This window comes from Clarias gariepinus, chromosome 1 (assembly GCF_024256425.1).
Source record: "Clarias gariepinus isolate MV-2021 ecotype Netherlands chromosome 1, CGAR_prim_01v2, whole genome shotgun sequence".
Classification (NCBI taxonomy): domain Eukaryota; kingdom Metazoa; phylum Chordata; class Actinopteri; order Siluriformes; family Clariidae; genus Clarias; species Clarias gariepinus.
The window spans coordinates 27,297,082-27,324,919 of NC_071100.1; the positions used below are offsets into that span (position 1 = coordinate 27,297,082).

General features: G+C 38.1%; 2 protein-coding genes across 2 annotated transcripts in view; one reads left to right on the forward strand and one right to left on the reverse strand.

Moving 5' to 3' along the window:
• Nucleotides 1-27,838, reverse strand: part of pcxb (pyruvate carboxylase b) — a 224,751-nt gene that overhangs the window by 67,014 nt on the left and 129,899 nt on the right. The window lies entirely within an intron of this gene.
• Nucleotides 866-27,614, forward strand: LOC128523153 (leucine-rich repeat and fibronectin type-III domain-containing protein 4). Its single transcript, XM_053495658.1, has 3 exons — nucleotides 866-1,237; nucleotides 13,741-15,486; nucleotides 25,154-27,614. The coding sequence occupies exons 2-3, from the start codon at nucleotides 13,766-13,768 to the stop codon at nucleotides 26,331-26,333; spliced, it is 2,901 nt and encodes a 966-aa protein (XP_053351633.1). The 5' UTR covers nucleotides 866-1,237; nucleotides 13,741-13,765; the 3' UTR covers nucleotides 26,334-27,614.

A 27,838-nucleotide genomic window follows, 5' to 3' on the forward strand; every position in this document is an offset into this window, starting at 1 on the left:
GGTACGAGATTTGGAAGCTGAGTTAGCGAGCAGGAAAGAGAGAGAGAGAGAGAGAGATAGAGGGAGAGAGAGAGCGCAGAGGAAATTAGGTAGAGAGACCTGGCTATAGCCAGCAAGTTCAAAAGAGGAGAGTGTGAAAACCAGAAAAGCCTTCTGTTGACATTTAAGAAAATGATCGATGTTACTGCTGTTGGATGAGGTGAGAACATGTTGGCATTATCACTAAACATATAGGTAAACAGAAGGAGAAGAGAGAGAGAGAGAGAGAGAGAGAGAGAGAGAGAAAGAATTGTAAAGCAGTGTATGTCTGAATACGCAAAAACACACAAAGAGAGAGAGCTTTACTAAATATGGAAATGTCAGTAAGACTTTAACTAAACTGAGAAAAAGCAGAGAGAGATAAATAGAGAGAGAGAGAGAGAGAGAGAGAGAGAGAGAGATAGCAATATGACTATATACCTATACTGTATATATATATACATAAAATACTGCGTCCTTCACTGTCTTAATATAACCCCCCTGCAACTGTTATCATTGATAAAAAATATATTTTTTTTCTCCTCCACCCTTTAGGAACGTATGTCATATTTTCTCATTCCTATCCCTAATTGCTTTCTTTTCTCATTCTTGCCACAGAAGATATATTTCTGCTAGAGGATATTAGGAGTCTGCAACCTGCCTTTGCTGTGGCTTTGCACCCCGTGACTGCTGGAAACATATAGAGAGACAGAAAAAGAGAGTGAATGAGTGATGAGCACAGACAGGTTAAAATGAATCGATGACCAGAACACACAGGGGAGAGGAGGAAGAGTGCCAGAAAAATAAAGTTGTGGGGAGAAAAAGGAAAAAGAGAGAGAGAGAGAGAGAGAGAGAGAGAGCAGAGTAAAAAGCAGGCTTGCAACTGAAGGAGCCTGAGAGAAAGTGTGCTGTGTGTAATGACCCCAGATGAGATGCTCTTCGCCTTCTGGAACATTCTGGAAAAAACTGTGAATAAAGTTCAGCAAGATTGCCAGCAAAGCTAACACGGATACAAATGTGCACCTGCAGGCCTAACTAGATCTAAATCCTGGTGTATGTGGGGAGAAAACAGACATTTCAGTGATGAACAGAGGATACACCCCTGGACATGGATACGTCCCAGACGCACACTTATACACACCTACACAGAGGCCTGGGAACACACCCATAACAGCAGACATGAGCTGATTGAGTCCTGTGACTGACACAGACAACGAAGGTAAACTTTCAAATTTCATCCTAATATTAGGGCAAAAGCATAATAAACTTATATGAGATATTTTTATTTATTTGATAGCTTTTGCTTAATCATCATAGCTATCGTGTGCTGCTGTAGATGATGTGTTGCTGTTGCTATGCTGCTCACAGGAGATAGCCAGATAGCAAAACAGATAGATCGCGGGGTGAATGGAGAGCATTTATTATGCGTGCACACACACACACACACACACACACACACACACACACACACACGAAATGCACTTAATTACACAAAGTACACATGCAGTATTTGTACATACACTCTGTGCAAAGACTTAATCAGACATGCAAGACAAAATGCACAAACACAACACTGGAACATTTGTATATTGTTATGAGAGTTTGAGTTTGATGTATAAGGACACTCCTATGATAGATATGGAAAAAGAATTCAGCAGAAATTATCCTGTATCTCATTTTTATTATTTAATTTTAACATTATGTATAAAGACAACTTCGAAAGCCTGGGTGTAGGAGTGTTATTACTAGTTGTGCTTTCATCAGGATCGCACCATGATATTTAAATTTGGGTCGACTGTGAGGTTTAGAACAGTGATCCAGACAAACTAACATCCAATGCCACTGTACTTTAAGGATAAAATGAAAGGCTCAGAAATATTCTATATATGATTCACAACCAAGCAGTATATTCCTACTGTATCTTGGTCCTTGGTCATTTAGTATATTTAGGTCATCAGCTGACTTTATTTTTATTTCATACTGTAACATTATTTTATGAGTCTAGACCTGACTAACTGAAACAACCCCAGATGATAACACTGCCTCCGGAGGCTTGTACAGGGAAATACTGTATGCATGATGGGTACATCACTTCATGTTGAAATTACAGTTCTAGTAATTGGAAGTCTCCTTAGGTGTTTTCCATGCTTGATGCAGCCCAAAAGATTTTTTTTTGTCAAGCTAGAGTGTGTGTGTGTACATTGTCAGTACGTATGTGTATATATTGTCAGCCTCCCATACATACATAAACACTGCAAACACATTGCAACACCCCTGATTGTCCTCTGAGCTGCATATTTGAGCTAAAGCAAGCACGTTACACAGGATCCCAGTCCTAATACAAACACACAAACACTGGATTGCTTCTTATACCTTCCTGGTAAAATTTCTAAAGAGAAAAAGATTGCTTATATTTCTATTTATGTTTGTATTCAAAACATAGATTTGATTTAAAACAGATTATCTGTTTAGTCTGAATAATAAGTTTGTATTTAATTGCCAGGTTGAATTCTGTGTGCATGGAGTTTGCATGTTCTCCCCGTGCTTGGTGGGTTGTATCTGGGTACTTCCACAGTCCAAAGATATGCAGGTTAGGTTAATAAGCGTTACGAAATCACCCGTGGTGTGCGAATGAGTGTGTGTATGTGTGTGCCCTGCGATGGATTGGCACATTGTCCAGGGTTTACCCCGCCTCGTGCCCTAAGTCTTCTGGGATAGGCTCCAGCCGCCCCCACGACCCAGTTACAGGATTAAGTGGTATAGACGATGAGTAAGTCAGTTAGGTAAGGATATCTTTCTTCTGATGTGAAGAGCTTGTCTCACTGTTTGTGGATACATTTTCACTGATTTGTAGATGATGATGATGATGATAATGATGATGTATAGGAGCAAGATTGTGACAGTGTGTCATGTTTCTAGCTATCTGAGGCCAACATGTACATAAGAAGATAACTTTGTAAGACTAGAATGGACTGTACTTAAACATTTTCCTAATTTACATTCATAGCATTTAGTAGACACTATTATCACTTCTAGGCATGATGGGGTATTTGATTGAGTTGAGGTGAGGGTTAAGAGAGAACAAGGCTTGATGGGGTTGAGAACCATTAACCATTGACTATGATTCTGCTCCCCATTAACTGCTTTAAACATAACTCTTAAACATAGGGTGGTAAACCTTTGTCAACATTGTTTTTAGCATTGCTGCTAAGAGCTCTTTGTTGTCATAGTTTTCCAATGTTGGAGGTACAAGGTACAGTAACTAGCTATGACACTGCAACCGGCAAGCTTCATCCAGTCATGAAAATGTACTTTTTAAAGGTTATTTGGGACTCGGGTGACTTTGTTGCCATGGCTTTGGCTTTATCTGAGTGGGATCGAACAAATAGTTAAAATGTTGACATCTTTTTAATCAGATCTACTTGGCTGCTCGTGTGATAGTGTGCACAGATGCTACTGCATGCATGGCTAGATTTGTGCAGATGGTTTAACTGCTCAAACACAAGTCAAATTAAAAGCAGATGTGAGTTTGCAAAAATAGATTACGCTTCATTCATTTTTGGGAGGCTAGTTCATATTCCTCTTCTCTCACCATTTCTTTCATTTGGACTCTATTATAAACACGCAGCAGGATCTTTGCCAGTATTATAGGGCTGATTATATAAAAATAAAAAATAAAAATCCCTGACATTAGCAGATTTATCAGTTATCCCAACACAAACACACAGACAAGCTCACACACTAAACTGAAGGGTTTCATCTCCTCTTGTCCTGGAACACGATCTGCTCCATGCATATTCATACACAGAGGACACTTCACACAGCAGGATTCTCTCTCTCTCTGTCCTTCTCTCTGTCCTTCTCTCTGTCTCTTTCTAAAGAAAGATGAGGAGAGGAGGTGGCACTAGGGCTTGTAAGTGTGCCCACTGTTGCCATGCCAACATCAATGCCATCACCCTGTGTTTTTACCCGCCTACACGACTCTCGTTTTCTCTCTCTTTCACTCAAACTGTCCCCTTAGGGAAGAGGAATCGGTTTATGTCCCTGACCCATTTTTCCCAACGAGCTCATCTTTCTCTCCACTCCCATTAGGTCCTATGCTCAAAAAAGAATGATCCAATGATTCTTCCTCTTCTCCATTCTTACTGACTTTCCAGTGTACTCCAGTCTATCTGTGCCTAACAAGGCATGCAGTGATTGGCTACAGTATATCCGCTCTTCTCTCTGTCTCTTCTTTCCCTCTGTCCTGAATGTGGGTTAATTAGCAGTTAGCATGTAGCAGTGCATGAACAGCAGGCTTTGATGAGAGGGGCCAGACGGCAGACAGAGAGAGAGAGAGAGAGAGAGAGAGAGAAATAGAGAGAGAAATAAAAAGAGAGAGTGGAAAGAGTATAACAATGAAATCAGCATTTATTACAGACCTGCATGATAGTGCTAAATGCTTTACATCATTACCTGTCCTGGATTCTGTCCCACTGAGCTCAAACGGCAACAGAACAGTGGCTACACAATATTCTCTCACTATTCTCTGTTAGTGTGTATGTGTGTGGGCTGTTATAATTCTCTTGAACTTTTTAAAGTTTATGTATCAATAGGCAAAGATAGTTCATATACAAACATTTACTAAATATCATAAATTAATATCTAAAATTTAAAATAGTAACTTAATCCTAATTGAAATAGACTTCTTCCACACTTTGGCTAAAATGAGCCTTGACCATAACATCAAATAACAATAACTTCTGGAAGGCTTTCTCTCCTCTCTCTAATGTGACTGTAGGGGTAAGCTGATTATGTTTTAAAACCAAACATCATTTTAAGAATGATGAAATGCCTGCACAATGAACATAGACTCCTTTTCCAATAATTTTTTAAAAAGTTACCACAATTATTATTTATTTGAAGAGCCCTGCAGAGATATGCAGCTCTGTGCACAGGGTGCACTCTGCATGAGCAATATTGATCAATGATTTGGTATATGAAAGCATATTTTATTTGTTTATACAGACATATCTTAGGTATAATGTTTCATTTTAGAGTTCATTTGAACGATCGCTCTAAAACTGAATAGTACTTCTTTCATTAGTATCATCCTTTGACCTCGCTCTCAAAATTAAAGTTAGAGTATACACTGCAAATCAGAAATGCACTTAACTTGTTTTTCCATGAATCGAATAGAAAAAAGAACAACATTGTGTCTAATAATGAATCAGAATAATATACTTTTAATTATGGACTTTTGCAAGTTAACAGCAGTTATGAGAGAAAAAATCCCTTTATTTCTCTATATAACTCCCTGCTACACTAAGGCACATATCCCAGTACTAGTGATCAGATACCATCAGGGTAGAAAGATTTCTCAGTACACAGCCATGATCAGACTCCCTGCTTCAGGGCTGAAGTGCTGGCCTCCCAAGAACTCCTTTAATGACCCAAACGTGTGGAAATGGCTTGGAGTGAGGTCAGGACTGTATGAGGGAATGTGGCAGTAATTCCCAGCTGAACTCCTGTAATGGGCAAGTGGTGTTCATGAATGATTATGTGTACCATTCCTACAGGCAGATCCGTCTCTCCTTACGATGAGTTATCCATCAATTTTTAAAAATCAGGCATTCCATTCACTGATTGTTCACAGGAACTATTGCAGTGATGTGACACCTAGTATCAAGATTTTAGCAAATAGATGTTTTAGGTTCTGTAAGTTTTCAGATGAGGCATTCATGGAACAGACATTTCTGCTTTTCTTGTGTAAGGTCACCAGGCCTGGAGGCTTTCCCAGGGAACTTAGATCAAGTGGTGGGCAACACTCCTGGTGCACACCATGTTTCCCAAGTTTCCTAAGGAAGCTGGCACAAGCATACCACACACTTATGCACAGAACCATACACTGTGGGCCGTTTGCAAATGCCAATCAGCCTACGGAGCAAGTTAACGAGAGTAACTGAGAACTGTGGGACTGTGTGTAAGTAACAAATGGAGGTTTGGGACCTAACTACATGTAAAGTGCGGCTCATTTATCACAATGTGTAGTCTTGAGCAGTTTCCTTTCACATAAACGCTACAAAGCAAAGCTCACAGGCCATTAGCTGTACACTGTACTGTAGGCACAGTGCTTTCCCCTGATTGACCTATTCCTCTTCACACACAGCAAACTGTAATATACAGACGGTAAATTCAGCATCTCTGCACACCACTAACCAATCAAATGAAGCATTTATAGCAGTGTGATTTCCTGCTGGTTTATTATTGGCTATTTGAATAGTGCTTATTTCAAGTGTACTGTGTGTGTGTGTGTGTATGTGTGTGTGTGTGTTAGACAAAATTACACCAATTACTGCTCATAATACAGTCTGCATTGTCGTATAATCCTGATTTCATGTCACATTAAGTGCACAGGAAAGGCTTTTATTGCTTCTTTTTTGTCGCCTTTAGCCCTAATTGCACTGGCTAATTAGAGTTTATGGTGCATATTAGAGTGGATAAGTATTGCATGGCTGGATGACTTTGATTCATGGAAGCGTAAAATCAGTTCAAATCTTCAGGTGCAGTTATAATTATTCTGCTGGATCACAGCGCACATCAAAGAGGAACTAAGCAAAACAAAACACAAAGGAAGAACACAAAAAAGAACATTCTAAATAATAGTATGCTGTTTGTGAGTTGCCATTTTGACAATCGCTCCTGAGATATTCATGAGAAACAGGAGATTGTCAGACTACATACACATCACCAGCCTGAAGTGACTCAAACACAGATTTGATTTGAAGTGCTGTCTTAGTGCACAGAATGCACATCAGATCTTCCCTATGTGGTCCTAGATTGGATACATCTATGGTGCGGTCCTGCAACTCGAGTGAGAACATGTGACTTTTTGCCTTTGTGCATGCATAGGGCACTGATGTCATCTGTCAGCACTGGCAACACAGGGATTTCATATCAGTGCTAGCCACAGGCAGTAAAACAGCTAAAGTAAGGTGACTTGTTTTTCTACTTTCTTTGGACCTCAACAAATACAGCCAACAAACTGCTTGCCATCCTCCAGAGCAAAACCCCAAGCATACTTTTGCAAAAATATGTTTCCAGTGCAAGGAAATCCATATCTATATGCCCATGTGTGCCGTTTCAGAGGACAGACGCCTGCACATTAGAGTCATTATATATATATATATATATATATTAGTTGGAATCAAACAATGTGACTTGTAATGTAAACATAACATAAGAAAGGCCAGGTGTATAGCTGGTACAGAGATGCTTAGTGTGGGATTAAGACTGAATTAACATGGTCTGACAAGCTACAGGATCCCACTTCTCTCTCTATCGCTCTCTGATTTACAAAAAAACATTCACATTTCAGTTCTTACTGAAAATAAACACTTATCTTCCTCTATTATTATTATTATTATTATTATTATTATTAATATTATTATTATTATTATTATTATTGGTTTTTAAAAGTTCATGACCTCAATGATCATCTCATTTCTCTTTATTTCTCATTTTCTCTTTTTCTTTCATTTCCGTATATTCTTTTTCCTGCTTCTTTAATCACTCAGCTCCTCTCCGTCCATCCTCCTCTCGTAAAATTTCGAAGATTGTGATAGCTGACAGGTGTCAGAGTTTTATCTACAGTGGCAAAGTGTGTGTGTGTGTGTGTGTGTGTGTGTGTGTGTGTGTGTGTATGACATGGAGAATTTGAACATGAGACAGGAAAGTGGAACAGTGGTGTTTAAAAATAGAGCTAAACATCATTTGCAAGCTGATGTATTCTTGTGATTAATTATGCACGACCTTTTATGAAATCCACATGGCCATAGCATTTTCAAGATGAGGACCACCCTCAATAATCCTAATCATAGGTTCTTTAGAAATGTGTGATTGTGTGAAAATATGTGAACAGTCTGTGGTTATAGAAGAAAAAAATAGTAATGGTAAATAACAATAAGAAAAATTATGTCACATGTAAAAATCCATGTGCGCTACATAAAAAAAAAAACGCTCATGTGAAGTATCTTTAAAGCACAATAGTGATATGATTATGATATGATTATTCACATATGCAGATCATGTGACTTCATTAAAAAGCAAATCTGACCTCACACAATAGCAGAAACGTAGATTTAGGTCAAAATTATAGTAATGAGGAAGGAAGGAGTTGGTTTTGAAGCCAGCAGGAAAAAAAAGTCTTGCCTGAATAAGTACTCTAAGTGCCTTCTTAACTAATCATTTAAAAGTACTTGGCCTGACCTTTCATTGCTTCAATTTTCCTTTTTACCCATGAAGAATTTTTTGGTACATTTAAATATGACGTGAAATAAAAAGTATTAAAGAGTAATCAGAGGTGAGTGAATTGTTGATGTGATTGATGAGCCATGCTGCCCATAGTTCCATGTATTACTACACACCTTGATTTAAATTGTGCTCGTTTAAAAGTGTATAATTTGCAATTTCACTAGTGCTTGTAATACTCTTGAGACTAGCACTTACTCCAGCCCTTTATTTTACCTAGATCTAGCTTGTGGTTGCAGTCAATTATTAAAAAACCTGCAGCACATGCATCACTGTCAATTCTACCTTATTCATTAATCGCTTCTGACAAAAGCATCTATCAAATAAACAACTGTAAAAAACTATTTTTAGGCTTTAATTAGGCTTTAATATTTTTTTATTTTTGTACAAAAACTTGTCACTTTGTTTTAAGGTCAGAGATCTGCCAGGTGCAGTGAAGCGTTACTAACTTGCTGAAAGGTGGCCAGGTTACTTTTATCTAATGAGACATCTGGTTAGAATAATCCCTAATCAGGGCACCTTTAAAAAGGAGGACAGTGCAAGAAGAGGCCACATTTACTTTTTTGCTTTTGGGAATGTCTCAAATGTCAAGAGGAGTGCCACAGTTGAACATGAAGTTTAAAAGAAAATTCTGTGTAACTGTTTAAGTCTTCTTTAACCCATATACAGTATCATAAGGACACCCTGGATCCCAGTAGAGAACTGTAACTTTCAGACTTTCAGGGCCATCTATGAGTTGTAAAACTGAGCTCCACCCAAACAAACTAAGAACCATGTAAGTGAATCTTGTGTCTTGACTATAGAACTATTAAAGATTTTTACACATTGTGTAGGCTGTTAAAATATATTTCACAATCAAGCATAATAATTCATAGGTTTAGTGTTATTGAAAACAAAACAAAGCTCTGCCCTTTGTTTAACAAGTTATGAAAGAATAAATGGAATAATTTTCAACAGTTTTTAAACTAATCAAGTGGTCTAAAACATTATGGTTCTATAAGGTGCCGGTAGTGTCTCAGCAGCACTAATAATATAACTGTGTTGCTAGCTAACATTACCTAATAAAAAAAAAGGAAGCAACAAAACAATCTTTCACGCTTTGAAACAGGTTGTAATAGCAATGAAAAATAGAGTAGGTGTTACGAGTTCTGCAATAACCATGAGCATGCACACATGCACTCATCATAAGTGTGCTCCATTACTTAACTATATATTATTACAGCTCTGATTATACTCCAAAGAATATACAAAGAAAAACAATGGAAAAAATAACCATGCAATCAGAGGACACCCACAAAACCTACTATACTAATAAACAATTCAAAATGTGCCACACAGAACCCAAGGACAAAGCAGTAACAACACTAGTATCATCGAGCAACCAACAACAAAACAAACAAATTAAACATAATGGGCCACAGATGCAGGTTCCTTGAAAAAAAAAAATCCATCCTTCTTTCTTTCTGAATGAAAAGAGCAATAACACGAACATACAGGTGATCCTTTGCTTTAATGAACCTTTAATTTTAGAAACTGTTTATCCGTAGGGACTCTCACCCACACAAGTCTCCAACGCATGAGTGAAAGTAGTTTTAAATTCTTACTGGTACTATGTTGCCAAAAGGTGAGCAAATAAACCATAGTGCAAAGTCCTGTAAACCTCATCTTTATATTTCCACCTAGCCTTAGCTAACTTGAATGCCAAGGAGTGCAGAATAAACAGCTAGTGTAGGGGGTTCTGTAGGGGGTGGAATTTTTCCCCCCACACACCAAGGGTTAGAAAAGTATTTGGTATTAGCCTTGTGTTTGAAGTAAGTTAGCATTGTTTAGCTCACGTTAGCCATGAACAAAGCGGTAAGGTGTGTCAGGAGTGTCTGTCAGCATATTGGCGCAAGCTTGTTCTCACATTAACTAGCAGTAATAAAAATGTAAATTGTGAAAACACAATACTGAGGCAACTCAGAATGACTTAGAACCAATTCCAAAAGGGAAGCCCCTAGCGCTCAGTAAGCACATGGACTAGGAGAAGGAATGTTAGAAGTACAGTAATACAATATTGCAAGGGTTTTTAAGAAATCAAAGACCTTCACTGATTAGTGTCAGTCTTATTAGTGTAGTGCTATATCATAGTATATATGATTATAATAAGACCCTTTTACAGATAAAGAATAAAATCCCACAAAGTGCACATTAATATTCTGTGTACATATTAGTATTATTTTTCATTATTTATTCCCCCCCCCCCCCCATTTAATTTTTCTTTGGTTAACACAGCCATGTTCTTTTGCTGATTCTTTTCTATAGACATTTTACCTAAATGCAGATATCCCTAGTTTTTACATACTTTCTCTCTTTCTCTTCTCCCAAATGAAATTCCCTACTTTGTTGTGTTGACGATAGTGCTAGAGTGCGCTGTCTAACTGAGATCTCCAATATATCTCAGTTTAATTAGGTTGAAGTCTGGTGACTGAAGGCTGTAGTGTATCATTTACGTACATAGTTTTCATCATCATCAAACCATTTAGCCAAACCAAGTGAGAGAGATACTCATACAAACATCTTCAAAATAATAAACCACCCAATCGTTGCACTGGCACACTGTTTACCTCACTATCTTACTGTACCTTACAAGCCTCAGTATTGTTTACATGTCACTGTCAATCTGTTTAACGCCATTGTTCTATCAGTTTGGCAATCTCATGTTAAAAATGCTGCCTGCTACAGAAGCTGAGCAGAGGTTGAGAAATAAGATATGAGTTGTTGTTTTTTTCCACTCTGGCCAATTCTCTTTCACAGATTCACTTGGCTCATAGGCCAACCTGAAAAATCTTTTTTTCCACTGACCTTGAATACTGAATCAACATAAATATCAGTCAAACTGGCACTGACAAGGTCCCACTAGTGCTAACAGCGTGCAACACACCACACAAATTCACGCGACATCTTTCACTGACTGACAGTATGCTTGAAGTGTCAGGGCACTTAAACATCTCCTGAAGGAGATGCCCTTTTTAGTTCTTATGCACGGTTCTTTATCTGTACAGCCAATCATCTGAAAGAAAGATTAAAGCTGTATGCGTCTGTGTTTGTAAGCAGGATTTAATCCGCAGGAGACGGCTAGCCCAGGGTAGTCACATGTTTCGCAGAAAATGGCGGTAAAATTGCACTGTGATTGAAAAGCAGCAACTAGTTTACCTTGCACAGCAGCCGTTTACTTTCCATCACAGTATTCCCCTTTTACCCAGGAGTCTCTTTTGTTCCCTACAGCATGTACACAAAATCACTGCAGTTTATACCAGTCTACAGAGGTCATACAAGTATATTCTTCCAACTGTGGAACTGCACAAAACAGCTCTCTTTCACATGGTGTTGTGACCGGCTGTGCTGGAGGATACTGTGAGCCTGGAGCAAAAGGATGACTTTGTTTGTGTGCATGTGTGTGTGAGTGTGCGTGTGTGTGTGTGTGTGTGTGTGTGTGTGTGCATGTGTTGGCATGGGGTGGTGCTTGAGTACAGTTGCATGAGATGCTAAGTGCAGTCTTACACTGAGTGCAGTGATTTCCAACGCAGAAGGAAGTGTATGGTGGCAAATGTCGGCCTGGGAATTGCTAAGTGCAGAAAGATGTACTGACTCTGACTGCCTGGCAGGACACTACATTAAAAACTTGGCTTAAAATGCATATACACACATACACACAGATAAAAACCCATACACAGATACTCCCAGTATGGCCAATATTTATAATAACAGTCTGATTAGCACACTTTATTTCCCTCTGATTCATGCATAAACCCCAAAAAAAAAAAAAAAAAATAGAAAATGAGTGGGAACATGACTAAGGAAAAGGACAGAGGAGGATGAAAAGGAATGAGGATGTAAAGAGGTGTGATTTTTTTTTTTAATCCTCGTAGTGCTAATCGATAAAGCCAGGAAGTAGAGGGCAAAAGTTGCTTTAGCTGTTTCTTTCTCATGTGACTTTTAGCTTTAAAGAGAGGCCGAGAAAGTGAAAGAGAAGAGAGATGAGAGACAAAGGAGTGTGAAGGAGCAGAGAAAAAAGAGAAAGAGTGGAGGAAAGAGGGTTTTGTTGTCTTAAGCAATGTTAAATTGCTTCGCATGTTACCCCAAAGGCAGATGGAAGGAAGAAGCAGTGTGATAAGATGTGCATTGTACAGAACAATTCAGTAATATAGTGAAAGAGATTAGATAGAAGAGCAAAGAAATCTTGGGAGGGCACATTATCAGTGCGAAATCAAGCATAACACAAATAGAGAGGTTCTGAAAGAGCAAATGCCTGTGTGTAAGGATCTATGGTCAGTTTGTATTTGTTGCTCCTTGTCTCTAACCTTGCCTATTATTGCTTACTTGATTGTATTAATATTTAAAAGATCTGAAATCTATCATCTATTAATAATCATTACCTATAATAACTGTTTCTTATTACCAAACTTTTTTGCTGTAAAATTGTACCAGTGTCTTATGTATTTCAAGAACTTTTGGCAAACACACTTTGTTTTTGTTTGCTACATTCTTCACAGCACCTACCTAACACACACTAAGCATTACTGTAAGTGATACTGAATAACAGAATTCGCTAGATGTGTTAAAACAGAATACAATATTTAACAGACATTTCACACCTAGTGTAAGTAAGTAAGTCGCCCCTTTCATCTTGGAAGGATATTGCATCTGTGACTCAGCTCATATTACAGTAGGTTCAGTCTGAAATAGTTTCAGGTAAACTGTATTATCGGTTTTGGTTGTGAGCAGCAAACCTATATGAGAAAGAGCAGTATAATTACACTTTGATCTTCTTGGTCTTAATTTGCAGATTTAAAGGTTTCTGTAGGTATAACAGTTTTTGTTCTGTAGGTAAAAAAAAATTATTGCAAATCATATCTATAAACATGAGGTACTTCTTTCAAATCCCTAAACAGTACAAAGATAAGCTCACTAAAATATTTTATGAGAATATCCTCTTTATTCAAGGCAGATTTTTATAAAATTATATGGAAATACTAAGGGGTTTGGATAACAGTACCACATTTGTGATACCACTGTGTTGAAGAGAGGATAAGACACTGCACTGGCAGATTGAGTTGTCTCTTTGTTTACCCGAGTTGTGGTTAAGTCACTTTTGCCACCAACATTATGTGTAGATTTTAGAAGGGGTTCACGTTCCAAATATAGCTTCTGATGACTCTGTTTGGCAGGAATTTCATGCACTATAAACCACATACTGAGAACTTAATGTATACAAGTACTTTTCTGCATTGCAGCAAGAATTTTCAATAGTGTGAAACAAATGATAAACATGCATGATCACACATTGTTTTAGAAGTCTAGGAAAAAAGATAAAAACTTTTGTTTCTTGTAGCTTATATTACATTAGTCTAGGATATGTTGAATAAATACTTTTCTTTTTCTTTCCTCTAGGTCTGTGGATTAACCCCCTTCTACCATGCAAGCCTCCCCACTCCCTCAATCTGAAAAATCACACCCATCCCTCATTTTACATCATCATTCAAGTAAAGCACCCTCTTCCTCTCTTTCTTTTCATCCATCAACCCATTCTTACACGTCCATCCTCAAACCTTCACCGAAACTCCTACCATCAGATACACCTTTGTGTCCAAAATACAGCTGTGGGTTTCTGGCCCAATCCATATCATCCTCAAGTGCACCTCTACCCTCACTCCACTGGTTGACCCTAGTCACATGCGCCTGTTTGCTACCTGCTTTGATTGGACGGATTCCTGGAGCTCTGGCTGGGGAAACGTGGGGTGTAGTTTCTTCATGCCCTTTTCACTGTGTGTGCCGGAACCTTTCAGAGTCTCTGAGCACACTCTGTGCAGACAAGGGCCTCCTCTTTGTTCCACCAAACATTGACCGCAGGACTGTTGAGCTTCGCCTTGCTGATAACTTCATTAGGGAAGTGGGTGGCTTGGACTTTGTCAACATGACCGGATTGGTGGATTTAACACTTTCACGAAACACCATCAACTACATCAAACCTATGGCATTTGGAGACCTTGAAAGTCTCCGCTCATTGCACTTGGATGGAAATCGACTGTCATCACTTGGTCCGAGAGACCTGGTGGGTATGTTGAACCTGCAGCATCTTATTCTAAACAACAACCAGCTGATCAACATTTCCTCAGATGCCTTTGATGATTTTCTCCTTACACTGGAAGACTTAGACCTGTCTTACAATAACCTGCGCAAAGCACCATGGGAAGCCATCCAGAACATGGCTAGCTTACATACACTCAATCTTGACCACAACCTAATTGACCAGATTGAAGAAGGTTCCTTTGGTGAGCTTTATAAACTTGCTCGGTTAGACATGACTTCCAATCGCCTTCAAACTCTACCACCTGACCCCTTGTTTGCAAGATCTCAGACAGGTGTGATCAGCCCTACACCGTACAACTCGGTAATCAGTTTGAACTTTGGAGGAAACCCTTTGCACTGTAACTGTGAGCTGCTTTGGTTACGTAGATTGATTCGAACTGATGACATGGAGACTTGTGCTACTCCAATTCACCTTGCTGGACGTTACTTTTGGTCAATACCTGAGGAGGAATTTACCTGTGAGCCTCCTCTTATCACTCGGCATACACATAAACTCTGGGTCTTAGAAGGACAAAAGGCCACACTCAAATGCCGGGCTATTGGAGACCCAGAACCAGTGGTGCATTGGGTCTCGCCTGATGATCGGATTATTGCTAACTCTAGCCGAACCACCTCATTCCGTAATGGAACCCTTGACTTTCTAGTGACTGTGGCTCGTGATGATGGTGCTTATACATGTATTGCAATCAACGCTGCAGGTGAGGCGACTGCGGTTATTGACCTCAAGGTCATTCCTCTTCCTCACCGAGGTAATGGAACTGTGTCTTTAGCCCGGGACCCAGGGTCATCAGATATTACCAGAGGAAAAACAGCCAATGGGCAGACACCCAGCCAGGACACAAACACAGACCCACAGGAAGGTAAAGACGAGGTAGAAGCAGAGGATGGAGGAAATGAAGGAGGAGAGGACCAGTTTGTTGAAGTACAGGGAGTGACCTCAACCTCAGCACAAGTTCGGTGGGATATAGGCAGACTTTCAGGTTCATACTTGGTTTGGATGTACCAGATACAATACAACTGCACTGCAGATGAAACTCTGGTGTACCGGTGAGTAAAACCCATAAGTTTTACAAGTAAAAAAAATACATTATTGATGTTTCTTGATAGTTTGTAGTTGACATCAAAAGTTTTTATGGTGAAACTGCATCTTGAGTAGCACTACATTGAGCCTTTAAGTTCTCGAGTTTTACTATTTTTTAATACCTTAACATAGCTAATAGTGGTCCCTCAAAGTGTGTCTGTATTTACCCCAGCTGGAACCCTGAAATACACCTAAATTAATATTTTTTTTGTATCTCAAATTCTTTCTGTTACACTCCTTGTCGGAAATGCACCCATTCAGAATTTAAATGAAGTGGACAAAGTGGATATAACGTTTGTGACTGTTCCCCCAGTGCTGCGTTTGTTACCATGGTTACAGGGAAGCACCAAAATGCAGCTAATACTAACCTATCCTTTTCAGTCCTTAAAAACAAAAGGCCCATGGCATTTATGTCCACATGAGTCATGGTTTATCTTAAATATCACTAAATGGGTTAAAATTTATGATGTCACTACAAATTAACACTTATAACTACAAAATACAGCTATGTTAACCTTTTGCATTTATCCTTTTATGGTTAGCTATTAACGGCAAACATACCATGTCTAAAAAAGATGGAAAATTAAATATAGCATCACACAATTAACATTTATTTATTAGTCGTACAGATTAAAACTGAGGATACAACAGCAAGATAACATTCATATCCACACAGAAGAAGCTAGGTTTAATGTTTATGGTTTGCTGCTAACAGCTAACTCACCCTTCTTAAACTCCTTTTTACATCTCCAGGAGGAGGAGTTTTATATTTGAGTTTTATGCTGCGAGACTCTAAAGATAACTCTAGGAACATTTCTCCTGTAAATAAAGTTTCTTAGCTTCATTTAATATTCAACAAATAGAGTTTGGTGTTTATATTAGCAGCCAATTCTTAATATACTGTACAAAGCAAGTTTGCTATTGGCACATAAAATTGAGCTTCCTGGGCTACCTTGATTTTTAATAGCAAAATGCAAAATACAAATATTTAACCCTTAAATATCAACAACCAAAGTTAGCAATACTTTAAAACATGTTTATTTTACCACTACTGGAATGGGAATTTTTTTTTTTTTTTTTTGCTCAGTCATGTTTAAATAGCTGGCTAAAATAAATTAGATTTCACTATATTGCCTGGATTATGCTAAAAAAAAAAAAAGGATAGGACAATATCGCATATTTCTAAAGTCTATATTGTTAAAAAAAGTTATCCCCTCTTTAAACTGTATTTGTTTTTGTGTAAAAACATTATTACAATCTTCTGATTGTAATAATCTTACTATTAGGTAAATACAAACTGAAACAAACAACATATAACTTTTTTTATTTATCATATCCTGAATTACTTTATTGATCTCTCACATTTGTATAGAAGAATTTTGACCATTCTTCTTTACAACATTGCTTAAAATTTTTTCTTATTCATCCATTTTGATGTAGATTTACCCATGTGCTTAGGATCAATTTCGAGCAAGCTTTAGCTGTCGGATGGCTTACATTTGGCTCTAGAATACAAAGGAGTTTATGGTTGACTTAATGACTGCAAAGTGTCCAGGTCCTTTGGCTGAAAAACTAGCCTAAATCATCACCCATCACTGTTGTGCTTGACAGTGGATGTGAGCTGTTTCTGCTGAAATGCTGTTTTTTTTTCTTTCTCAAACATGACACTGGGCATTAAGGCCAAACCATTCCATTTTCGTCCATAGAACATTGTTCCAGAAGCCTTGTGCTTTGTTCAGATTCAGTTTCATGGAACTCAGTCATGCATAAGGCATATTTGTTCAGCCTTTTCTTAATTGTACTGTCATGAACTTTAACATGTAACATGCTTAGTGCAGCCTGTGAGGTCTGAGGTTTTGTTGTGTTTCTCTGAGCATTGCACGATCTGACCTTGAGGTGAATGTTCTGGGACATGCACTCTGTGGAAGATTGGCAACTGTCTTAAATGCTTTTCTTTGCACTTTTACTGTAAAGAACCTTTGTATAAGACATGTTATGTTGATGTGCAGCAACAATCTGTTTTCTAAGACCATTGTTTATGTCTTTCCCTCCTGATAATGTGTTAACACACACATAAATGCCCAAGACCAACATGGTCTGCATATCTACTGATATATATGGATGCAACTTAAATCCTCTGTTAGAAGTTTTTTGTTTTTTTAAATAAATGAGTTAAAAAGTCATATGTTGTTATTGTGTGTGTGTGCATGTGTGTGTGTGTGTGTGCGCGCGCGCGTGTGTGTGTGTGTGTGTGCGTGCACATGTGTGTGTGCGTGTGTGTGCATATGTGTGTGTTTTCATGTTTCTTGCGTGTACACAAATTAGACCAATCAGACTGTCCAAAATGCTCAAAAAGTGAATTTTACAGAGTTAGGGCTTATTTAAAACTCAATTTAAAATATTCCATCTTTTGGCCTTAATGACATGCTTTCATGTTTGCATGTTTCAGTGTTATATCGCTTGAACAGGCCTGGAAACAAACCCTGCAATGACCAACAAATTTACTATTATAATAATAATAATAATAATAATAATAATAATAATAATAAACAGTTGGTCACATGTATGGCTGACTTGATAAACAACAAAAAGGCTCCATTTGGTGGGTTCAGTAGGTATTAACGAAAGTAGCAGTGCATTATAATGATGATTTGGTGACAGCTTGTCAAGGTTTGAAAGGTAAGGCAGGCCAAATATATCACTTCTACTTTTTCCCAGTTAATATTGACACATTTCTTATGAGAAATGTGTGTAAAGGAAAGAAACCAACCGTGCAATTTGCATGTGGAAAAGGTGGACAGGTGGAAAAGTTCTGTTCTGTTAAGACTGCAGGTTCTGTATGATATAAACATATGACGAATATGAAAAATTAGAGCAAAAACATTGCACTGTAGTATGTACAATTAAAGCATACGCAAGCAGTCCATCGACTTTCTGTAATCGGGTAGTAATGTATTTAAACTGGTCTCATTCCTTTCGTTATTTGCAGGTTGCCATAAGCTGGATGATAAACCTGAGACTAAAGCACTATTTTCTGGTGTGCTTTGTCTTACTGAAGGCTTCTGCAGATTCAACTGAGTTGCTCTTAGTTATCTTCAGATAATGTTTTTAGAGACAGCTTTAAGGAGACATTATCAATGGGAGATGACACCCATACTCAACCTGATCATCTTTCATTGGGAGGGAAAGCACAAATTATTTAAAGTAACTACTGTACTTCAGACACTGATCAAGAGGGTTGATACAGAACAAGGGAAGAAGGGATAATGACGGATAGAGGAATGGACAGAAACGAAGGTACAGCAAGTTTAATGGAACTACTGATGAATGCTAAAAAATGATAAAAAAAAGGACTTACACAAAACATGATATATTGGACATTGGACATTGAAACTGACTAGCCATGTCCCTGATCCTCACCTTGCAGTTTTCATGGGATATTTTCTATTTCTCTAAGCGATTGCTGTAAAAGGGATTGTAAGGGATGAAACGGATGACTTGGACAGATAAAGGCACTATCTATATTAGTGAAGCATAATGATGTTTAAGGAGTAAAGTATGAGTGGGGAAAGCCACACCCACATATCACTTAATCCATTACATCGTTGTCTATCTCTTTTTTATTTTTCTCTAGGGTCCTCATAACTGCCTGTTTCTGTGTCACCAGCTCGGCGACACTCCTGCTTTATTGCAGTAGGAGCAATTGCTTGTGTCTGTGTGGATGGTTTTCTGTGACACTCAAATGAAATTTGCATAGTTATTTATATATATATATATATATATATATATATATATATATATATATATATATATATATATACACACACACACACACACACACGACATTGAGAGGCACTGAAAGAAAAGGTCAGGATCTTCTTTTGAAACAGCCATGTTTTTTGCATTTCAGTACCAGAAAACCATTTACAAATGTATACAAAATACAGTATACTGTATTTACTATAGGCCAAATTTACAGCTGGCATAAGTGCATGCAAGTCAGAATTTAATACTAGAATTGTGCACATTGCAGTACTACGTTCAGAGCCTCCAAATGACAGTTTAACGTAGTTACTACTTACTGTATGACACTGAAATGCATTCTTTGGGAAGTGAGTATAAAATAAATGCAATCAAAAGGCTGTATGGTGTAAGTGAATTTGAATTTAATATTAAATCCATAAATATTGTATAAAATTCTAAATTAAATTAAAGTGAGCTATAAGCATAAAAGATAAATATTAAATCAACTTTTCATCATTTCCTTTTACAAATACACTTTATTGCCAAAAGTATTTGGTCGCCTGCCTGGAAGGCTTTCCACAAAGTCTAGGAGTTTGTTCATGGGAATTTTTGACCATTCTTCCAGAAGTGCTGAAGGTCAGACACTGATGTTGGACAAGAAGTACTGGCTTGCAGTCTTCACTTTAATTCATCCCAAAGGTGTTCTATCGAGTTGAGGTCAGGACAGGACAGTAAAGTTCTTCCACACCAAACTCGCTTATTCATGTCTTTATGGACCTTGCTTTTTGCACTGGTGCACAGTAATGTTGGAACAGGAAGGGCCATCCCCAAACTGTTCCTACAAAGAAATTTGAAATTTGCCCAAAATGTCTTCGTATGCTCAAGCATTAAGAGCTCCTTTCACTGGAACTAAGGGGTCAAGCCCAACTCATGAAAAAAACAAACAAACAAACAAACAAAAACGCTACATCAAAATCCTTGGCACAATGCAGTCAGACAAATATCGTTGTCCTGGCAACCGCCAAACACTGACTCGTCCATCGGATTGCCAGACAGAAAAGCGTGATTTGTCACTCCAGAAAACACATCTCCATGGCTCTAAAGTCCAGTAGCAGCGTTCTTTACACCACTTGCATTGCCGTTGGTGATGTAAGGCTTAGATGCAGCTGCTCGGCCATGGAAATCCATTCCATGAAAATCTCTACACACTGTTCTTAAACTAAGCTAAAGACCACATAAAGTTCAGAGTTCTGTAGCTGTTGACATCTGTGCACTCTGTGTCTCAGCATCTGCTAACCCCGCTCTGTGATTTTATGTGGCCTAACACTTTGTAACTGTTGTTCTCCATTTTGTTATAATACCACTAACTGTTGACTGTGGAATATCTAGTAGTGAGGAAATGGCACAAATGGACTTATTGCAAAGGTGACATCCTATCACTGTACCATGCTGGAATTGACTGAGCTCCTAAGAGTGATCCATTTTTTCACAAATGTTTGTATAAGCGGTCTACATGCCGAGGTACTTGATTTTATACACCTGTAACTACAGTATGGAAGTGATTGGAACACTGGAATTTAATGATTTGGATGAGTAAGTGAATACTTTTGGCAATCTACTGTAGTGTATGCTCCTATTGATAGCCTTAAAATTTAGCTCTAATTATTCAATCAGGTACAATAATTCAGTCTTGATAGCTCAGAATAATGTTTGTAAGTAAGTCTTATATAGCTTGACCAGACCTTGAAACTAACTTTGCAACCACCAACACATTTTTTTTAAATCCGTTAATACCATTTAAGATTTACTTGATAAATACCAAAAATGTTGTAATTTGTGGTACGTAGTAGTAAGTAAATACTGCTTACTGACAGCTCATCAGCTAATCATTAGTACCATGCAAAGGAAAAAAAGGACAAATGTATTTCTTTGACTTTTTTCCTCAGTTCACACTGGCACATTTGTTTTGAAAAATGTGTATGTAAAGGAAAAAAAAAAAACAGTGCAATTTGCATGTGTGATGTGTGAGAAATAAAAAAGAGAGTTATATATTTCAGTTGCATGAACAAATATCTGTAAATGTAGGCCAGATCTGATAAATAATATATTTTTGTGTCCACTCAGCTTAAAAAAAAAAAAAAAAATGTCTACATGCTTTATAGGTATTATGGTTACATACTGTCAGTATGACCCTAATGATGTAAACATAGCCTTCTTTTTTTTTTTTTTACTGAAGATGTAGCAAATATTCCTTAAACAATATTTGGTCTAAAATAACATTGCACTGTAGTATTTTCAATCACAGCATAATCATAGTCCATAAAAAATAAAAATTTATCAGTTCACCCTTGAAATTTTTTCTTTACAGCAAAGCACATTAAATTGATAGTTCAGTGTAAATTTAAATGGCATTAGTTTATAAATTTGACAATTTTAAAATCTAAATTTAAAACTATACAGTAATTAAATAGCTGTTATGCATAAGTTACTACTGGAGGCAAATATAAAATAAAAAATAATTGGATTTGCAGATTCAAGTGCTATTTTTACGACACCAGATGATGAAGGTGGAAACTATGTTTGTACTAAACTAATCTGCAGCTATTCATGTGCTAGCCTAATTAAAACTTGCAATTTTTTTTTTATGTATTGTAACAACACTAGCGCTCAAAGGTTTGGGATCACTTCCAAATTTCTTAGTTTTTGTTTAATGATTTATTTTCTACATTTTAAAACAAATACTATGGATTTGAAAACTATGAAATACCACCTATGGAATTAGGTAATTGTGTAACAACAACAACAGTCAGTTGTTATTTCAAGACACGGAGGTCAGCCTTTTTAAAATAGTTATTGCAAGAACAGTATTGTCAAGTGCATTTGCAAAACCTCTGCTGAGCATCTCCGCTGCAGAGAAGTTCATTTAAAGTTGCCAGAAATCACCAATTAACACCACCTCAGATTAGAACTGTTTTAAAGGCTTTACAGATCATGAGTAGCAGATACATCTCAACATTAACTGTTCAAAGGAGATTATTGCATATTTTGGATTCATTCAGCATTGCTTTACAATGCAGTAAAAATTAACAATCAGGAACGGCCATGGAGTTAGAAAGTAATTCCAAACTTTTAAACAGTACACTGTATTAGATGTTTATTTACCCTCATTCATGTATAATTGAATTGACCCCCTGCTTTAATTTCTTTTTTTAAATTATAATTTTTGCTTCTATATTGTATAAACATGTATAATTTATCATATTTTATTTGCATTACAACTGACAGGAATATATATATATATATATATATATATATATATATATACATACTGTATAATGAGCCAGGTGATTTGAATCTGAAGGTGATCTGAAGGGGAATCCTATAAAATTGTCTGGCAGGTGCTTCTTTTTTTTACATAACTACTACTGATATGGGTTAGGTTATGGATATGACTCATATAGTATACTGCCATGTTTGGGTATTCAGTATTCTCCGAGACTCAGCATATCTCTGCTTGGGTATAAATGCCAGCTTTTTTCTGTTAACACTGATAACCCATACAACCTTCTTTCACTCATACTAATCTCTAAATCTATACTAGTATTCTCTTTATTAGTTTTTTGGAGCAGACAACATATGCATATATTATTCAACAAAATATCTTTTTTGAGCAGTATGAAAAATGGGATATTGGCCCACTCAGGTACAATGATAAACAGTTTACTGTACTTTTCTTATATATGCCACTAATATAGTAAACTGTTATTTACAACATTTGCACAGGAATGACATGGCTACTTAAGGCTGCTGATTGTTGCATCTTACAGATGGAACATCAACCTTTCGGGCTATGTAGATGTCTGCAGCATATTAAATTAAAGCAAATCTTGGTGCACTGTTTGGGCTGTCATTTGGAGGGGGTCATATGACAAATGCTGATTGAGCTACTGCAATTCCCTGCTATGCTCTCCTGCTAAGACACTAATGCATTCACTTGTCAGTGAATTTTGCCTCACAATTCAATTAGTCCTGGCAGTCTTTATCTCATTCCTCCTTTTCAATTTGCATTTGTGCTTCTGTCGGATTAAATAATACATGTAATTGTGTATTTTTTCAGACTTTTATATATATAATCCACTGCATCATCTTCTCTCACACCAGCTAACTTCATGTCCTCTCTCACTGCATCCATACCGTTCCTCCTTGGTCTTCCTCTAGACCTTCTGCCTGGCAGTTCCAACCTCCACATCCTTCACCCAATATGCTCACAGTCTCTTCTCCAAACAATCATATTGCCCGGGTTATGCAAAATACAGTATATTCATCAAAATAAAGCAATGCTAAAATGCCTAAAATGTCTTGTGTTTTAAGGATTTAATACTATGTACTGAATGCATGGGGGGCACAGTGGATGGCTTTGTGTGCATTTTCTTCCTGTCTTTGGTGGGTTTTCCCTGGGTACTCCGGTTTCCTCCCACGGTCAATTGACCTGCAGATTAGGCTTATTGGTGTTCCCAATTGCCTGGAGTGTGTGAATGTTGATCAGATATAGTGATACATTGTATTATAGTTGTATACCTGTTTACACTAGTTGTGTAATATTGACTCATAAGGCTAAATGTAAAACAGGCATTAATTATTATTTTTTTAAATACTGTATGTAGCATTTTATTCACATGTCATTAAGATCACTGTATTAACATTGCCCTGTTGCTGGCATACATCTACTCATAGAGGATATCTGTATTTATATTAAATAATATTTCTTATTTCTAAGAAATAAGTTTCTTATATTGTAACAACCAACCAAGGTCAGATCGACTCAGAGAATCTATACATATCAAAATATTAGAGCACAGGTTGGATGACCTTGACCAGTAACTCATAAGTTGCAGCTGAACCATGCTTAATAGAATCCACCCTCTATGGGTGAGTTTCTTGGGCAGTGAGAAAAAGAGAGAGAGTGAACAAGAAAGGAAGAAAAGAAAATGGAAGCAAAAGAGGCTTCCAGAAAGAATATGACGGAAATGAAAAGCGGGTGGAGGTGGGGTGCGATATAATGCACTGATGTACAATTAGAAGATGGGAAAATTAGTCTACTGTGGGTTATGAAGAGGAAGGCATACAAAGGAATCAGAGTATATGAGTTAGAGAGCAAGAACAAGACACAAAGGTCATGTAGGCTGAGATAGAGGGTATGAACGCAGCAAGGGAGCATGGGTGGAATTAGAAAATAAAGAATAATTGAGTGATCTAGGCAACGCAGGAACAAGGAGGGAGAAAGAACAGCGTGGGAGGCATGGCGAGGGGGTTGTCAAAGGCAGAAGAGTGCAATTGCAGGGTAGTGTTTTTCCTCGTACTGCCACATACCCATTATTCTAGTTATGCATTTGTGTGACAATGGCATACTGTGCCGTGCATTTAAAGAAGTGGAAATTGGAGCATTAAGGTGAACAAATAGAGCGTCAACACATTCACACTCCTTTGAGTGCTCATTCATGGTGTACCTTTTTTGTTGTTGTTGCAGTACAACATTTTGCTAAGGCTTGTGCACACATCCTCCATCTCTCCCTGTCTCCCTCTCTTCCTCTCCATGTCTCTCTATTACAGGTCATTCACTTAATCACGATTCTTCTGCTATGGCTCACTTGAGGTGGTCTATTCTCCTAAGCAGTCCCTGCTGATAGCAGCTAAATTATTACACATTAACAGTCATGCTTTCTTTTTATAATTCTATTGTAGGTTACTGCTTGATTAAATCAATTTCTCTCTACCGAGCCCCTCTTTTACCTTTGAGTCTTCCTCCTTTCCCATTTTAGAGAGCTTTTCTTTGCCCGCCTGATAGTTTTGCCGCACTAATTCACAATTTCATTATGTTCTCTTTTTCAGAATTCTGCCTTCAACAAGTAACAGCTTCCTTCTGAAGAATTTGGTTTCTGGAGCAGACTACAACCTGTGCGTTTTGGCTATTTTTGATGATACAGTCACCTCCATGGCTGCCACAAAGATTCTTGGATGTGCCCAATTCAGCACCAAGGATAATTACCCAGACTGCCGTTCACTCCAGGCTCACTTTCTAGGTGGAACATTAACCATCCTGGTGGGTGGAATTGTTGTGGTTACTCTACTGGTGTTTACCGTGGCACTTATGGTGCGTCACCGGGTCTGCAGTAATCACAGTAATCATCATGGCACTGGTGGAGATGTTGGATGTTCAGGATCGAATTCCTCACCTCAGGGGAAAGGAGCCAATGTCTTTTCACAGAGAAATAGCAGCGGGGAGGTAATGATGGTGGTCTTACCTAATGGGTTGCCTCAAAAACAAAGAAGTGCGGGAGGAGGGGCGGAGTCATCATTAAAAGGTCATTCTCTCACTCAGAAACCCCAAACACTGCCTAAGCCCAAAGTAAATCTAGAGCAGCTAAAAACAGCGGTAGGATCACTTAAAGTACTTCCGCCTTATACTCCGGAGGCTGAAAGAATGCCAATGTACTACACCCCCAAGAAACCGTCCTCATCTACACTGCCACGCCAGTCGCATCAGTCAGAAGGAGGACTGACTAAACTCCGTTCCACAAACAGGGATATAGAAAAACAGGCTAGCTTTACCCTTGTCTCCCAATCACATAGTGATCGGAGGTTCAGCACAGGAGGGTCTCTTGTAGTCCACCGAGGAGGCAGAGACAGTGGATGTAATTTAGAGACCACCTATCAAAGCTCAGGCCTAAGTGTGGCACGGCACAGACGTAGTTCCTCATTCGACATGGGCAACATGGCGGCCACAACCTGCTATAGTTACGCCAAGCGGCTGAGTGTCATCTGGAGCAAACGGAGCCAGTCACTGCATGGTATGTTAGCCCAGTGCGCCTCCGCGAACAGCATCTCCACCACCAGCAGCGGTAGCGGGGATTTCCATGTGAGACACGCACGTAGCGCTATCCACGCCTACAAATCCAACACCATGCCTTCACGCCTAGCCAGGACACATACAGAGCAAAGTAGAGACAAAGGTAAGGAGAAAGTAAAAGCAAAAGAAAAAGGAGAGGAACTGGAAGAAAGTGTAGTGTAGACAGAAAGGGCTGCACATCAGAGCAAGAAATGAAGAGACCTTATAAAACGAGAGGGGTGACTGTAGACAGACATAGATGAAGAAGGAGAGTTAAAAAGTGCAATGTGACGTGTGATACGTGGGAGTGAAAGGCAGGCTAAGGTAAAGGTTGAGAGAAGAGATGAGAGGGGGAGAACAGATGTCACGGTTGAAGAAAAAAGGAGCAGACATAAAAAGGTACAAGGAAGGGAGTAGGAAGAATAAGGAGAGCAGAGTCAAGAATCAGGCTAATGTCAAACGGACTAAAAAAGAGAGAACACATTGACGCATATCCTGAGGGACTGGGGGTCTAAGTGGATTCTGAACCAACACAGAAATTCAATTTCTCCAATGAGCCTATACAGTGTGAATACTGGAGCTAAATAAAGACCAGGTATTTGGCCTATTTTTAAACACACACACAAATCTAACACACACGGGCAAAAGGACAGACTGATGGCATTTGAGGAATGATCAATTAGCTATCCTGTCACTGGGATTATGGAAGCAGAGAGACGCAGCTGGAAATGTCGAGTCATGCCCAATCAATCGGATATGATCCACAGATAGACAGAGAGAGAAGAGAGAGAGAGAATGAGAGGGAGAATGAGAGAGAGAATGAGAGAGAGAATGAGAGAGACAGAGAGAGAGAGAGAGAAAGCTGCCTCTGCAGCATCCTGGGAGCGAACACAAAGCAGCATGGGCGTGAAATGCAGCACTGGAATGATAAAAGGATTGAGGACAGATTTAACGCAAAGACAAATAAATGGCCATTGACTAAGGGATCAGTTACGGTGTGTGAAGCTCTGTGTGTGTATGTGTGTGTGTGTGCATATGGAACAGTCAAGTTGTATAAGGAAAAGGCAGAAGACTCCTTTTGTTTGCTTCTGTGATGCTCCACGTATCTATAATTATCCAGACTGTGGTCTGGCGAACTGATACTGATCCGGTATTGTGGACACGCTCACTATAAAACTATATGGTGTCATGAAGACTACATAAAGAGATTCACAAGAAAAACAACTGAGTGAAAAAACAAAGAAAGTATAAATCCCTTGAAAGTTTTGTTACTAATTTTCATGCGTGATAATAGAGCTAAAAAAAAAAACATAAAAAATTACAATTTTGTTGCAACTATCTTTCATGATTTTAGTTACCAATATGATTGTAATTATCATTGAGCTTATAGATCAAAAGAAAACAAAATTAGAAAGTTCAATGATAATAATAACCATTCTGATGATGTTTTTTGTTTGATTTTCATTTTGCCAAAGTAAATATTGTTACCTTGACTTGATATTCTAAATGCTGAAATAAAAACAAAAAAAAATTATAATTTGTATTTTACATGTGTAGTTAATTTATTGGTGGGAGAATCAGTTTCTGTGCGTGTGTGTGCGTGTGCGTGTGTGTGTGTGTATGCCATTTTGATAGCTAATATATTGTTCACTCTTGGCTGATAACGCTGGTGTCACTGCAATTATCTA

Excerpts from the sequence above, each read along its gene's own strand:
- LOC128523153 (XM_053495658.1), top strand. The coding sequence starts at position 13,766 with ATGCAAGCCTCCCCACTCCCTCAATCTGAAAAATCACACCCATCCCTC. Across the intron at positions 15,487-25,153 it reads GATGAAACTCTGGTGTACCG|AATTCTGCCTTCAACAAGTA; the intron begins GTGAGTAAAACC and ends TCTCTTTTTCAG.